The sequence below is a fragment of the Peromyscus maniculatus genome, chromosome 1 (assembly GCF_049852395.1).
Source record: "Peromyscus maniculatus bairdii isolate BWxNUB_F1_BW_parent chromosome 1, HU_Pman_BW_mat_3.1, whole genome shotgun sequence".
Classification (NCBI taxonomy): Eukaryota; Metazoa; Chordata; class Mammalia; order Rodentia; family Cricetidae; genus Peromyscus; species Peromyscus maniculatus.
The window spans coordinates 135,697,935-135,713,014 of NC_134852.1; the positions used below are offsets into that span (position 1 = coordinate 135,697,935).

The window sequence follows — 15,080 nt, forward strand, 5'->3', positions numbered from 1 at the left end:
CACAGAGCAGACCAGCAGCTTAGCTCCTCTTCCTCCTGTGCCTCTTCCGCACCACTGCCGGAGGTGTCTTCGTTTCCCTTCCCTCTAACAATTCCCCAGTGTCAGGGTTTGACTCAGCCATGTTGCCTATAACTCATGGGTTCAAAGGCTGGGACCCAGAAGATGGTGATCCTGGGAGGTTCTGGAAGGTGAGGTCTGGCCACTGGAGACAGACCTTGCCCTCTCTCTGCCTCTTGGCTGTCATGAGGTGAAGAAGCTCTCTGGCTACAGTCTTGTCACTACACACATGGAGCCGGGAGACCATGGAGAACCCAGGAACCCAAATAAATCCTCACTCAAGTTACTCCCTCACAAACCTGTCAGAGCTACCGGTAAGGAGAAAAGTCAGCACGGGCTCTGTGACATCTAGCATTTTAATTCACAAGATCTACCTTTCCCAATGACAGGTACCAAATCTACATCCTACTGACCACAACGGGACACCATAAAATGCACATGGGAACCAGGCAGCAGCTCCAAGGCCTTTCAGTCCCTTCTGTGGCTGGTTAGAGGGGTAGTCACAGACAGACACCAGCACACTCACGTGAACAGGCTCTCAATCAGTCGGAGGTTGGTGACAGCTTCTATGATCAGATTCCTGCGCTTCAGCAGCCGGTATGTTTTGTGAGGCTTGTCCTGGCCTGGGCCATGCCGTCCGGCTTTCTGGGAGCCACCACTTTCCTACGTCAGAAACCCAAGAGCAGGGGTCAGAAGAGTAGGACCAGACAGACACCATTCCTGAGGGGCACACTCCCCTTTCAAGGAAGTCAAGTCCTGTTACTCAAGGAGAGTCCACCAGGCCTGCACCCTCATTACTGCTCTAGTGCCCCCCAAGAGGAAAGCAGGGCTGGAGAGGCACACAGAAGGAATGTGCAAGTGCATGCGCGCTGGGACAAGGCTTCTGACTCTACAACCAGGATGGGAAGTGAAAAGGAAGGGGGACAGGAGTCTGTGCTTCTCCCCTCACCCTGACCAAGGGCCCGCTTCATTCTTTCTTTTTTCTCTTTAAGGTTTATTTATTAAGTGTATGCGTGTGTCGGCTGCATATGTACAATGCCCACGGAGGCCAGAAGAAGGGGTAGAATCCTCTGGAGCTAGAATTGCAGGCAGTTGTAAGCTGCCCACTATAGGTGCTGTGAAATGAACCCAGGACTTTTGGAAGAACAGCAAGGACTTTTAACTGCTGACTCATCTTTTCACCCATAACTTTCAATTTTTTAAAAGATCTTATCAATTTTTATTTTATGTCTGAGTGTTTGCATTCCTGTATGTCTGTGCACCACATGTACGCAGTACCAAAGGAGGTCAGAAGAGGACATTAGATCCCCTGCGACTGGAGCCACAGACGGCTGGAAGCTGCCACAGGAGTACTAAGATTCAAATCTAAGTTCTCTGCCAAGAGCAGCCAGTACTCTTAACAATGAACCATTTCTCCACCCCTCACGGCACCTCACTTCCATTCTTCAAGTCTTCCTATCTTCTAGGAGCTTAACATGCAGTGGGGTCTTTACAGCACATGCGGTAAGGCCTGACTATGAATCCGGAATGGAAAAAGAATACCTGTTGACATCATGCGGTAGCCACAGGCATGTTTGGCTGGAGGGCTATGGCTTGGAGCAGTACTTTTGGGGAATGGGAATACATCCCAGGAAGCTACAAGTTGATGCTGGGGTGACAGTATGAGAACAGCTGAGCCTAGATGGCTCCCTTGCCTACCACAGGCGCTCCAGGCCAGGCAGGGTTCTCTCATATTTAGGGAGGGAAGTCTCGAGGATTTCTGAAAAGTCCTAAGAGTGGCAGCCTATTGTCTGTCATGTTTCAGAGCAACATTCTAGAAGAAACCATCCCGAGTAACTGGAGGCTGGAGAAGCAGAGCTGGGCTCTGCCAAAAACCTCCAGAGAGCCATGGATATAGAATGAAGTGGGTTTTTATCAGAAAAAGCAGTGGTAGGAGAGAACACAGAACTCTGGCCTGGGAGGAAGGCCTGCTGTATCAGGATTAGAGGACCTAAAAAGAAGGTCTCAGCAGGCATCTGGCAACAGTAGAGTGTGGACAGAGTCTAGACTACCATCACCCAGTGCCTGTCAATTCTGCACTAGGGCTGTGCTCAAGGCACAGGCTGCTGCTATTCCAGCACAGGAGAACGGAAGCTGACAAGGTCCCCATCCTGTCCTCCTCTCGGCAGCCCAGTTTTCCACCCCATGACATTGCCTTTCATCCTCACAGACCAGACTCCACATTTCTCCTCTTGGGCTGTCAAGTCTGAATAACAGCAGCAAGAGCCAACTGGCCACAGATCCGGTCCACACCAGGAACCAGATCCTCTACTCTGTTTCCAAAGCAATGGCAGAATCTGAGGCATCTTCAGGCGACAAGGGACATGGCATGGTGAAAAGTAACTGAATCATGTAATAAGCAGGGGTTTCCTGTAACAACTGTCCTTTGTTTTTTTATTTTTGGTTTTTCGAGACAAGGTTTCTTTGTGTAACAGCCTTGGCTGTCCTCGAACTCAGAGATCCACCTGCCTCTGCCTTCCAAGTGCTGGGATTAACGGCATTTGCCACCACCGCCCAGCCTGTAATACACTTATGGAAAAGTATGGGTTTGACTCTGTGGTGTCAATGGTACTTGGACAGGTGACATCTAGCCAGAAGGTACTGGTACAATTTTTTTTTTCTTTCCATTTTATACCAAGTGATACTGGCCTTGCGTTGAAAGCAGGCTCTCAACTTTGGTTGTGGCCATTCTAAGTTACATGACATTGCTTCAAGGATGTCTTGAAGCTAAGGGCATGGCTCAGTGGCACAACACTTGCCTAGCATGCAAAAAGCCCTGGGCTCTACCTCCAGCCCCAAAATATAAAGAAAAATTTAAATGCAATTTAACTAAACACAGTGGCACCCGTCTGTAGTCTCAAGTACCAGGAGGCTGAGGCAGGAGTACTGCTTAAGCTTAGGAGCTGGAGGACAGCTGGGCAACAGTGAGGTCCTACCTCAAAATAACAACAACAAAGCATGCTGCCCTCCACCTACTCAAGGCCATCAACACATCTCTTCTGACGTGTGATAATCTAAAAGGTCCAAGCACTACCAACTGTCTTCTAAGAGGCAATACTGACTATGTAAATCAACCACACCAACTCTCCCCTCTGAACTCAAGTGAAAAGACCACCTTGTCAGAGGTGATGGGAGTTCTGGGCCCAGCATGGGGCAGAGGCAGCAAATGACACTCTGTCACTCCCTGTGGAGCTAGTCACCACTTGGCCCACAGCCTGTGCCTAGCAGGTGACATTCTTATTGCTATCGCCTGTTCCTGTCCCTGGGATTCAAGCCCAGCACCAGAAGACTGGAGTCCACCTGCCCTAAGTCCCTATGGCCACTACTGACCTTGGGGTTATCGAGGCGGACCTCCTCAATCACAGCGATGTCTCCACTGTGACTCTCCATGTTGTTAGGGTCAAAGGATGTGTTGAGCTCAGAGGAGCTGCTGGTGTTCAGGCCTTCCCTACCAGCCGAGCTTCGGCGGGCTCTTCCCTCAGCGCCGCCATGGGAGGCAGCCTTCGGCTTCTTCAGTGGGTGCAGGTTTAGGACTTTCCACCCACCTGTAATGAGAGTGGGCACAGCTGGTCAGGAGAAAACAAGAAAAGGCTTCTCTGCTTGACAGCCAGGGCAGGCTAGTCCGGGGGACTTCCTCAGGCTTTGTATCTAGGGATACAAAGCTGAACATGAAATTCACAAGTCTATCACCTGCCCACCTTCCATACATGTTTTAAAACAGGATTAAGCCATCCAAGGTAATGTACACTTGCAATCCCAGCACTCAGGAGGCTGAGGCAGGAAGGAGGCGTTCAAAGTGGGTTGCAGTGAAGTCCAGTCTCAAACGAGAAAACAATTCACTAGGTTGTAAAAACTCAACTGGGAGAACATTAGACAGAACATCCCTGCCTCCATAGTAGGTTCTATAAACTAAACCCTGAGTGGTTCTTGAATGGACTGAGGGGAGGAATGAAGCTCACGGAACTCTGCCTCTTTAATAGTAAAACATGCTGTAAGAAAGGTGTTACTCAAGGAGACTACAAGTAACCAGGGCGGGGCACATAACATGACTGTCCTCTCCACACCTACAGTAATGGTGTGAAAAGGACGCTTCTGGGCCCCAAAGCAGGATAGCACTTAGGGGATCTCCAGGATGGCTAAGCTGAACAACTGCTTCCTGACGCTTGGCCCTGCTGGCCCATACTCATCAAGCAGTCCTCACCCTTGGCTGGAGTGGAGTGATGAGGCTGAGAGCCAGCATTCCCTGAGGCTCTTGACTGGCCCCGGGACCCTCGGCCCTTCCGCTTGCCACTGCAGCTGCTCTCCTCCTCACTTTCTGAGTCAGAGAGGAAGGCCTCTTCACCCTCGGGCATGAGGGACTCATCCTGCACTGAGGCTAGGCTCACAGTGGTCAGCAGCTCTCCTCGGGCCTTTTCGCGTGCATATTGGCGGCTCAGGTCACTCTCCTCCGCAAACACGCAGGAAATGTACTTGGTGGTCCGCTGCCGGCCTTCATCTTCCATGAATCCCTAGGGTAATCACATGTGTTAGCGCATTCCAGGGGGTGTTGATGCCTATAGGTGTGCCAGTGGTTCCTGTCTCATAATGCCTTCCTGTCAGGACCTGCCATGTTAGGCCTACACATGATCTGGACTGTGTCTGTTCTCTGAAGCTAGAAGCCCCTTGGAGACAGGGCCTTGATTTGTTCTTACCATGCACCCTCCGTGCCTGACACTAGACCTGGCTCATAAACAATCAGGAATCAGCTTGTGCTGGTTACACAGAACCCAGGGGCCCATACGCTGCAAACAGCCACAGCCTTGGAGACCTGTGGTTTGGTTTATGGCTAATCCATGATCATCTTGCCTTCTAAAATGGGAAAGGGCTTGTCCCACGGCCTGTAGTGGGAGAAAAGTAAAGATCTTCTATGCATCCCTTCACATGCAAGGGATGATGCCAAGGCCCCAGTTATACTTAGCTTAACTAATAAAACCCTGTCTATGGCAAAATGTCCACAGTAGCCCACCAGAGGGTCTGGATAAGTATCCTCTAAAACCTGTGAGCCGAAGTTTAGTTCCCAGGGTGGTACTATTGGGAAGTGGCAGACCCTTGAGGAGGTGGGAGTCTAACAGGAAGTCCCTGGTCACAGGAGAGTGCTCCCAAAGGAGTGTGCCTCCCCCCACCTCCCACCTGACCATTTTGTCTTCCGTCTGACTCAGGAGATGAGTTTACTCTACCAACACGTTCCTGTGATGAGGCTCCTGCTGTCTCATTAGAGGTCCAAAGCAGTGAGAACCACTTGATTTTGGATTAGATCTCTAGAACAGGCCTAACAACCCTCCTCTGTATAATGAACTGCCTCAGCTACTTCACTCCAGTTACAGGGAGCTAACTAACACCAGCCTCAGGAGCCGACACAGCTGTGAATTACAAAAGGGGACACCAGGCCTACAGTCAGCTGCTGTGATGTTTCCAGGTGCCGCACGTCCCACCGGAGAGGCCCGGCAGCTCATTAGACACTAGCCAGCTCCAGCCGACTGTCCTCACCCAGGAGTGAGCTGCAAGGGCAGCTGCAGGAATGTCACTCCAGCGCTTCCATTTGAAGAAGCAGAACCAGACAATGCTCCGCGAGGGGAAGGCCTAGCATGTTAGCCCCATCTAGGTACTACCTCACGGACAGTTAGGCACCTGCTTCTCTGATGTATAATCTCACTGGCACTGAGATGAGGCACTGTAGGATGACAGGATGTTACCTTGACAACCTTGAACCTCTGAAGGAGCCGACACAGCATTCTCGCTTCCAGCTTTCCCACGTTCATAGCAACTCGGATCTCAGCCTGGGAAATTCCTTTCGTGCCTCTGCGCTCAACTGTGAACAACACCATATTGAACCCCACCGCTGCACAGGGCAGCTGTTCCCAGCCACTTCCCTGCTCCCTCGCTAAGCCAGACACAGAAAGCACTTCCTCCTCTCCTCCAAGGAGGGATCCACCGCTGCAGGCTGAACAGCACTCCGTGACCCCGAGAACACCAGCAGCTCATGTTGTGTCTGCTCTCGGGTTCTCCATGCTGAAACACTGAAGGGAACAGTGGCTATATTCAAATGGAGGAGGACCTATTAAGGTCTCAAACTTACCTCCATCACTCCCCCCTCCGCCCCCCACAAGACAGGGTTTCTCTGTGTAGTTTTGGTTCCTGCTCTGGATCTCACTCTGTGGACCAGGCTGACCTCGAACTCACAGAGATCCACCTGCCTCCTGAGTGCTGGGATTAAAGGCGTGTGCCGCTGTCGCCTGGTCAATTTTTTTTTTCTTTTTTGATGCTTTTTGAAAGGGTCAGTTTCATTTATCTGAGTAAGTTCATTTGTAAGGGAAAGCTAATTTCCTGCTGCGGCTTAAAAGTAATCCAGGACAGGCACCAAAATTACACAGGAAAACCCTGTTTCGAACCCCCCCCCCAAAAAAAAGCATCAAAATAACTTTTTTTTTGCTACCCTTGAACAGGTGATCATCTTGTCTTGGCTCCCAGGTACATGTGTGCCTATGTCTAGGTCCCGAAAACTTTCTCTCTGAATGTGCATTTTCTATGCTCCTGTGGAGACCAACAACTGTTCCTTTTCTCACAGCCAGGCCAGCAGGAAGGGGGGGAACAAATGATGGCAGCAGCTCCACAGAGAACCAGGAGAAGTTGCTGCCCGTTTTTGGCACCGTACAGTCTGCCGTTTCTGCCCTGCAGCTCATGCCCGCTACTCAGCATCGGCATGGACCCGCCTTTCACAGGCCCTCCCTTTCTAAATGCTCTGGACTGAACACTGCAGGGAGGAACTTGGTTGGAGGCTGCTACATGAACTGGAGGCAGATGATGGCAAAGCTCTTTGTCCGGAAAACACTGCCCTTTCTTTTTAATGTGTCCACACACTTGAGGCTGCCAGGCAAAAATCAATCAGGATGCAGGCTTTCTACATCAGCCACACACAAAGATGACCAGAATGAGAGGAGATGGCTGAGACGGTCCCCTCTACTCAACAGTGGGGACAAGAGGTCTATAGTCAGCGTCATGAGGAAGCAATCTGGGCCACCTGAGAACTGTCAATCAACTAGCCTTCAGAAAGCCTGGGAGATCAGCCAGCATGACCTGCTGGTGGAGGCTAAGATGGAACCACTTCAGAAGGCAATCGTGGCTCCAGAACCTGCATAACAGAACAGCACAGAGGTTGAGTTCTGTCACTTCCTCCCTGGAGCAGCACCAGGGTAGAGGCCTCCACTTTGCAGACAGTTCTTGTTCTCCATTGGGCTGGTCTAGAAGCAGCATGTGGTGCCCTCCACAGGTCTGCTAACCCTCTGCTTTTCTAACTTCTGCAGCAGCACAGGCCACCACCAGGAACAGCAAATACCAGCGCCTAACCTGAACTCATCAGCCCCTAGAGCTACAATAAAGATTCTTGTCTTTAAAAACTGCCTGCTCTTGGGTGCTTTGTTATAGTATAAGAAAACAGACTAAGAACCGCTAGCTAAGCTTCCTGAGTGTTTCTGTGGGGGGCACTGTTGTAGGTCATTTACTCCTCCACCTTTTACCTGAGAATGTGCTCACATGGGTTTTATCTCAACGTGATGATTAACTTTAAGTAGATTTAATGGTCAAACACTATTCTTGGAATGGGTCCATGAGGGTATTTATTTCTGGAGGAAAGCAGCCTATGAATAGTTAAAGGGTGACATGGGGGAAGATATGCCCAAATATGGGTGACATCATATCATCAACTAGGCGCCCCGTGAGAACAAACCAAAACAAACCAGAACAGAAGGCAGAGGCAATGACGACTCACTTCTCTCTCCACTTCCTACCTCCCTGGGTCAGGAGCAGCCCCTCCTCTGGCTCTGGATCATGAAAATCCATGGGTTCTCTAGTGGTTCCCCTGGGTCTTCCACTTGTGCCAGCTATGGTAGGCCTCAATGTCCACGTCACATGAAACAATCCCCTGATAAACCCTCATAGACACGGTTACCCTCAGTCTATTGGTGCATCTCTAGAGAACTCTGTTGTCCAAACACACCCCATTTCACAGACAGGGGAAACAAGGCTCAAAGGCCTAGTTAAAGTCATTTATCAAGGAAGCAGCAAGGCTCCACCCTGAACCTGATCCAAAGCCGAAGCTTGGAGAGAAGCCTGCAGCCTCCTAGGCTTTATGTACTGGAGCCCCATTTCCCACCTGGGGAGCACATTTCCTACTCCAGTGCTCACACAAAGGCAAGTGTGTGAACAGGACTCACTGAGCTCGTAGGTCTGTGTGAGCATGTCTCGCTCAAAAACGATGTCCACAGGAGGCACACCCTTAGAGATGACCTCCTCATCGTCATCATCGTCATGGTCGTCCTCCATCTTCCGCTTGAACTCCTTCAGTAGCTTAAGGCACCGAACCATGACATCAGTCCCTAGGAAGAGGGCACACATTAGCAGACAGCAGGCACAGGGCCTCATGGGAGAGCAGTAGATGACATCCTGAAAGGTCACAGATGACCTGGTATCACAGCACGTTTCTTCCCTATGTGGTGTGTTTGCAAAGTCTAAAACTACTAATCTTGGGGCTGGAGAGATGGCTTGGTGGTTAAGAACACTTGCTCTTACAGAGGACCTGGGCTCGGTTTCTGACATCAAAAGCGCTTAACTGCCTGGATCTAGCTCCAGCTGCAGGGCATCCAATGATCTTCTAGTCTCCAGGGAATCTACACACTTGTGGCACATGTCCACACATACACATGATTAAAGTGAAAATTAATATAAACAAAATGAATATAAATTTAGAAAAAAACAAACAAACAAAAATACCCGCTACCCTTAGGGACAAGACTATTGTGTCTTGTTAACTTTAGAGCAGAAGAAATATGTGTAAAAGGAGCAGAGAGGCACACTGACAGCCTCCCTGGAGGACATGGCCTATCCCTTCAAACAATATTCCGGGACCCACATTTGGGATCTGAAGAAATGAAGAACAATTTTTCTTTAAATTCAACAAGAGGCCCTTCTGGAACTCTGAGGGTGGGAACTTAGCTTACAAAAATAACTCAAAAAGAGGCCAAGGCAAACAGGACAAACGGGTCTGAGCTAGCACCCTTTATGATGCTAGCCCCAGTGATAAGTATAGACAAGGTGGGGCCCAGCTGCAACATAAGCCATGCTCTGGGCTCTGAGGGAAATTTGCATCTAAATTCAGATAGCCTACTGCAACCTAGCATATCAGGGAAAACCCCACATTTATGCCCAATGAAAAGGACAACAAAGAAGGTAAACAATGAAGATGCCTGGTACAGACATGTGCCAACTCACTGATCCCTTATGCATACGGGAACTGAAGCATGGAAGGGTTGGGTCACCAGCCCAAGCTCCCACTGCCTTGCCAATGACAGGAGCAAGCTACTCTGTCAGATTTCTTCAAGTAAAAGGAAAGAGTCAAGGGTGAGCAGGGCAAATGCCATGTGAGTTCAGAGTGACACCCACCCTAGTGAATGAACTCTGGGAAATTTATCAGTAAGCCCTAGCACAACTGGAGGAGGTGACAGCCTTCGGTGACTGCAAAGAGGCCTGACCCAAATCCGGAAGCCGGAGGGTGGTGGGGAACAACACCCTGATAGGTAGGAAGCCTCCTCTGCCAGCTCTACTCTTTGACTAAGTGATATGTTCTCTCTGTGCCACAGTTTCCTCAGCTGTAAAACCGAGAAAAGAATAGCATCGGGGGAGCCAGATGGATCAGTGGACAGAGGTGCTTGTATGCAGGCCTGATGATTTGAGCTTGAGCCTCAGATTTCCTGTCCAAGTGGTAAAACATGCCTACAGTGACAGAAGATAGGAGGCTGTGGGAAGATGGAAGTCCACGGCCATTCTGGGCTGCAGTAGCAAGGCTTTTTCTCAAAGAAAAACAGTCTTCCTAACCGATGCCCGCTCAGGAGACACTCACTGCTGCTTCTCTCCTTACTATCACCCTTGAAGGGCACAGCTGCTGAGGGCCCAACAGCACACCCAGCTGGATTGCTGGGACCTTAATTTCAATCAGATTCCACAAACATTTCTTCTGTGCTGTGTCCTGAACAGACACACACCAGACAGGTTTCCTCCACTGTAAAAAGAGACACAATGAGTCTGGGCAAGGCAGCTGGAGGACACTGGGCTTGCCGTGACACAGCCCAGGCTGACAATCTGGTTCTGCCTACCACAGGGAAGCCCCTTTTCTCTCTGAGCCTCGAGTTTCTCAGCCCTCAAGCAGAGCTAATTCTAAATGCATCTTAAATGGACTGAGCACTTTGTGGGGGAGGCTTGGAGATGAGTTAGGAGGTAGGGCGGAACAGATGTCTACCCACTGCATGGGACAATGAAGGATGAATGGGGTGGTCTGATCTGGCCATGGAGGACAGGCATTGAGGCAGTGAGGTAAAGAAGGGGAAGAAATGAAGACTGCACTCAACAGCAAGGCAGGCTGCAGAGGGATGTCTGTATGCCAGGCAAGTGACGTTGTGTTTATTTTGTAAGCAAGCTGTTTGGGGCTGTGGCGAATGTGGCCAGTGGCTTGATGGGAGGCCAGCAGGGAGTAGGATCTACAGACGCTGGGGCCCTGGCACCTCTCTTCAGCACAGGCCCAGGCTCACACACTTCCCTTTCCTCACGAACCCTGCTCAGCCTCTTAACAGTGATGGCATAAGGGACTGAGAGACCAATCATTGCGGACTCTGTCCACTCATTCTCTGCTCAAATCCCTGCACCAGCACCACCCCTCCTGATGACCTGAGCAATAAGCCACGCTCCCCATTTTCTTGGCAACGAAGAAAAAGAATAAAGAGATTAGGAATATTAGAGAAAAAGTAACTCAGAACAGTGCCTAGCATATTATCTGGATACTCCTTCCCCTGCAAGGCTGATCCCCAAATGAGACAATAGTAGTACTGTCTTGTCTGGTTTCCTCTTTTAAAAGGCCAGGACAAGCCCAAGGACAGGCTCTTCTTACTGCCCAAGGAAACAAGAGTACTAGTAACAACACACACGGGAGCTTAACAAAGGTTTAGAAACTATCACTGTTGTTAGGTTAGAATTTCAGAGTCACCATCAAATACCCAGTGCAAATATCACCTCCCCAAATATTTGGTCTGAGTTAGCACCGGGCACAATTAGGTCCCCTCGGTCCTAAAGTATAGAGGAGTGTGGGAAAGGCTGCTGGAGCTGCGGTGCTGAAAACATCACCAGGAAGCCCCTGAGGGCCTGGAGCCTGGCACTGCTCAGGAAGCTAACATGATTCAGTTGAGGCATGTTCCAGCCATGTTCACAGCCTCTACCTGCCCTGTTACCAGGCTGGCCATCTGATATAGGCAGCTATGCGACCATGAAGTGTCCAGGCTCAATCTCCATCCCAAGCAATCAGCTGGCTGTACCCTAGGAAGGGACACAGGCAAAGCCCTCCTTCCACACAGGGCCAGCCAATGGTGCAGAAAGTGCTGTTTGCCACCATCACTGTTGACACCAGCCCCCGCATTCCCGCTGAGCCCTACATAGCTGCCACCTCTGGAGAAGGGACAAGGGCCGCTCCAAGAGGCACTGCCCTAGCCCCTATGCAAGTGACTCAAGTCTAGGTGTTTACACCCTGGTAAAGGTCAGCCCTCACCCAAGTTTTCCCTTTAATAGCTTCTGCCATATTAAAATGTCCCTGCTTCTTTTATGTACATTAATTATTGACAGTGTTACTTTTAATTCTTATAGCTGGTGTCCTTTAATCACTTTTATTTAAATAAAACTGCTTCCTTTTAAACCGTTTTCATCATCTTCGAAATACATCACTAGAGTTCTAGCTTTTAAAACATGTGACAGCTCTGACTCTTTGTTTTCATGTTTATGCTTACTTTTTATCCTGTTTTTCTGGTCTTTATTCTTTTCTTATTCTTCTTGGCTTTGATTCTTTAGGCCTGAATATTTATTTTATTGCATTTTTTTATTTCTTTATATGGTTCATTTCTCTCCTAGGTTGTATACTTTAATCCCACTATAATTTTGTTAATATCCCCTTTCTTAATGGTCATGATTTACTTTGCTGTACCGTGTTATATTTCTTTTTTTTTTTTTTGGTTTTTCGAGACAGGGTTTCTCTGAGTAGCTTTGCGCCTTTCCTAGAACTCACTTGGTAGCCCAGGCTGGCCTTGAACTCACAGAGATCCGCCTGCCTCTGCCTCCCGAGTGCTGGGATTAAAGGTGTGCGCCACCACCGCCCGGCCCGTGTTATATTTCTTGATTTAGGTTTTACTTATTTCAAATTTAACAGCTTGAATGAGATTTAATTCATATATTGTATAATCTACCCCTTCAGTGGGTACAAGTCACAGCCCATGTATTAAATACTAGCCAACTTTAGAAAAGTTTTAATCATCTCCACTCCTATACCCGAGCTGTCTTCAAAGCATTCACAGTTCACTTCCAGATTGTCCCACTGGACTTTCCTACAGGTGGAGTCACATGAAAGGCCACCGTGGCGGCCGCTCTTTCTTCACCTGTCTTACCGAGAACCAACTGAGCCACCACACAGGGGCTTCTGGGTGCTGCTGACCAACTCACTGACCTGCATGCCCTCTGTGCCACGTCTGCCACTGTCTGAGTTCTGTTGCTGTGCAGCAGGGTTTGAAAGTAAAATGAGTTCAGCTTTCTGGGTTCCTTGCACTTAGATAGAGATTTCAGAATCAGACCCTCAACGCCCACAAGTCCGGAATCAGACATGGACTGTGCTGAATCAGATCAATCAGGGGAGTCTTACGATGTTAGCTGGCTTGATCCATTTCTGTTTACATAGACCTTAAATTTCAGCAGTGTTTTGTAGTTTTCACAGTAACTGATCTGCACATATTTTGTTAAATTTGTTCCAAGTTACTGCAAACAGAATTGCTTTCTCAGTTCAACTTTTAGATTCTCCACTTTAAGTATTGAAACCCAGGAGTGGGGATGCATATTGAGGTTAGTGTCTGCGGAACTGTTTATTTCTTAAGAGTCACAAGGACATCAGATCAGGAGGAGGACTCAATCCCAATCCCTGTCAGAAGTGGAAGTGAGCTGACTACCTTAGTCATCATCCCAGATCATGCAGAGGTGTTCTGCCAAGTGCTTCCAACTGTGATCCTGTTGGAAGGGATTGCCAAATTCACTTCTCTCTTTTTCCTTCATTTTCTCAGCACAATTTAATAAACACATGGTGTTTTAAATACTTGAGGAAAATAATTTTGTAAATCAGAGCAGTTCTGGGCAGCTGCTTTCGTTACAAAGTTTATTTTGCTTTTGCCAAATAGATATGGCAAAGTGTGAGTATAAAATATGCCTAAATCCAAACTGTTTAAGGGGTTTAAAAACAATTCATATATACCCAGACATGCCTATACATTTACATGAAGTAATACGTCATCTTTATTTATTACTTAAACCTCTCTATTCCATAATGCTTTGGAAGAAAGATTTTATGTGAATTTTTTAACAGAACTTGATAAAGCTCCAGGCATAAACCCCTGAAAACTGTATTCAGCTCTGGTTTCCTGCACAAGAAAAGCAGCGGAAGTGGTGCTTGATTAAATTAAATCTTCAAACATGTACCAAGCACTCACTGGCTCCAAGCTGATTTACCCAGGCACTAGGAACACAAAGCATGCAAAGGGTGTGGCCAGCTCCTCACAGAACTCAGGACCCAGCACAAGGTCACTCAGACAAGCAAATGAACCAGGGCCATGAGACAGAGGGAAAGGCTGGCTGTGAGCCCAGGTTGCAAACAAACCCAAGCAGCAGAGATGAGAGACCACATAGGTACCATGGCTAAGAACAACCTCTAGCAATCAAGATGGGCTTGGTGTGCACATGACACAGTCTAAATGTCCTGACTGATCAGCCTGGGTGTCAACTCTTATCATTAACTGTATTCTGAGTCACACTGACCACTCTGGGAAGTCCTGTCCTCCCAGGACAGGCTTAAGGTGATACCCTGTAGACAGACACATCTGAAGGTGATGACAGACCATACATACAGATTGATTGTGCTATGTAGCAGCAGGCAGGTATCACTGGTGAGTAGGGAGGTGGGCCCATTTGCCTGTCAATCACTATGAAGGAAATGTACTACTATTTGCTTTCCCTTTGCACATAAGCTGAAGTCAGACTTCCCAGGTTTAAAAAAAAAAAAAAAAAAAAAAAATCCATGTTTTAAATTCCAGAAACCAACTCAATGAAAACAAATGCTGCAGGCTAAACAAAACATACCTCTAGCCAGGCTTGATGATACACACCACAAACAGGAAGCAGTAGAAGATCTGGATGAGTTCTAGACCACCAGGGGCAAGAGTAAAACAGTCTCAAACAAAAAAACTCCCCTAGATCTATCCTACCTGCCACGAAGCTGTGGCCCTACTCAGAGCCCAGCAATCCCTGTGAGCACCGTGGCACCTTAGAGGTAGGTGCTATTACTCTTGTAATCCAGCTGAGGGAAGCTGGGACAGAGAAGTCAAGGGAAAATGATAAGCATGACTGCCTGACTTCAAAAGCACATTTGGCCAGGTATGTTAACACGTGCCTTTAATCCTAGCACTGGGAGGCAGAGGCACTGTGAATTCTAGGCCAGCCTGGTCTACAGAGCCAGTTCCAGGACAGCCCTGTCTTGAAAAACAAAAGCCCATTTGGATAGCTGTTAGTGTCAAGTGGTTACTTTGAATTTGCCGGAACCTCTGCCTGGAAGAAAGCTCTTGCCACAGTGGCCTGCATGGCAACACAAAGTCTTCCTTCATGGTTCTTCACTGAAGAAAACATCAAATTATTTAACATTCTTCTTCCAACATCCCAGAATGCTGAAACGTACCTCTGTCCACCTGGCCTACACTTGCCAGATCTCATCAGGGCTCCCCTTCACGAGTCCTGGCTTCCTAGTCCCCATGTTTCCTGCATCTTGGTTTACTGTTACTTTCTAGTTCCCAGGACATGTAGAATGTGGACGTGTGGAACTAGTCCCC

At 48.5% G+C, this 15,080-nt stretch overlaps 1 protein-coding gene across 1 annotated transcript in view; it reads right to left on the reverse strand.

The window, feature by feature from the left end:
• Gtf3c1 (general transcription factor IIIC subunit 1) overlaps positions 1-15,080 on the reverse strand; it is a 67,897-nt gene that overhangs the window by 33,112 nt on the left and 19,705 nt on the right. The window contains exons 7-11 of the mRNA XM_006980369.3: positions 8,346-8,507; positions 5,829-5,944; positions 4,298-4,604; positions 3,427-3,641; positions 584-720 (exon numbers count right to left, since the gene is read on the reverse strand). Of these exons, the coding sequence (XP_006980431.1) occupies positions 584-720; positions 3,427-3,641; positions 4,298-4,604; positions 5,829-5,944; positions 8,346-8,507 (937 nt within the window). The remainder of the gene's footprint in view (positions 1-583; positions 721-3,426; positions 3,642-4,297; positions 4,605-5,828; positions 5,945-8,345; positions 8,508-15,080) is intronic.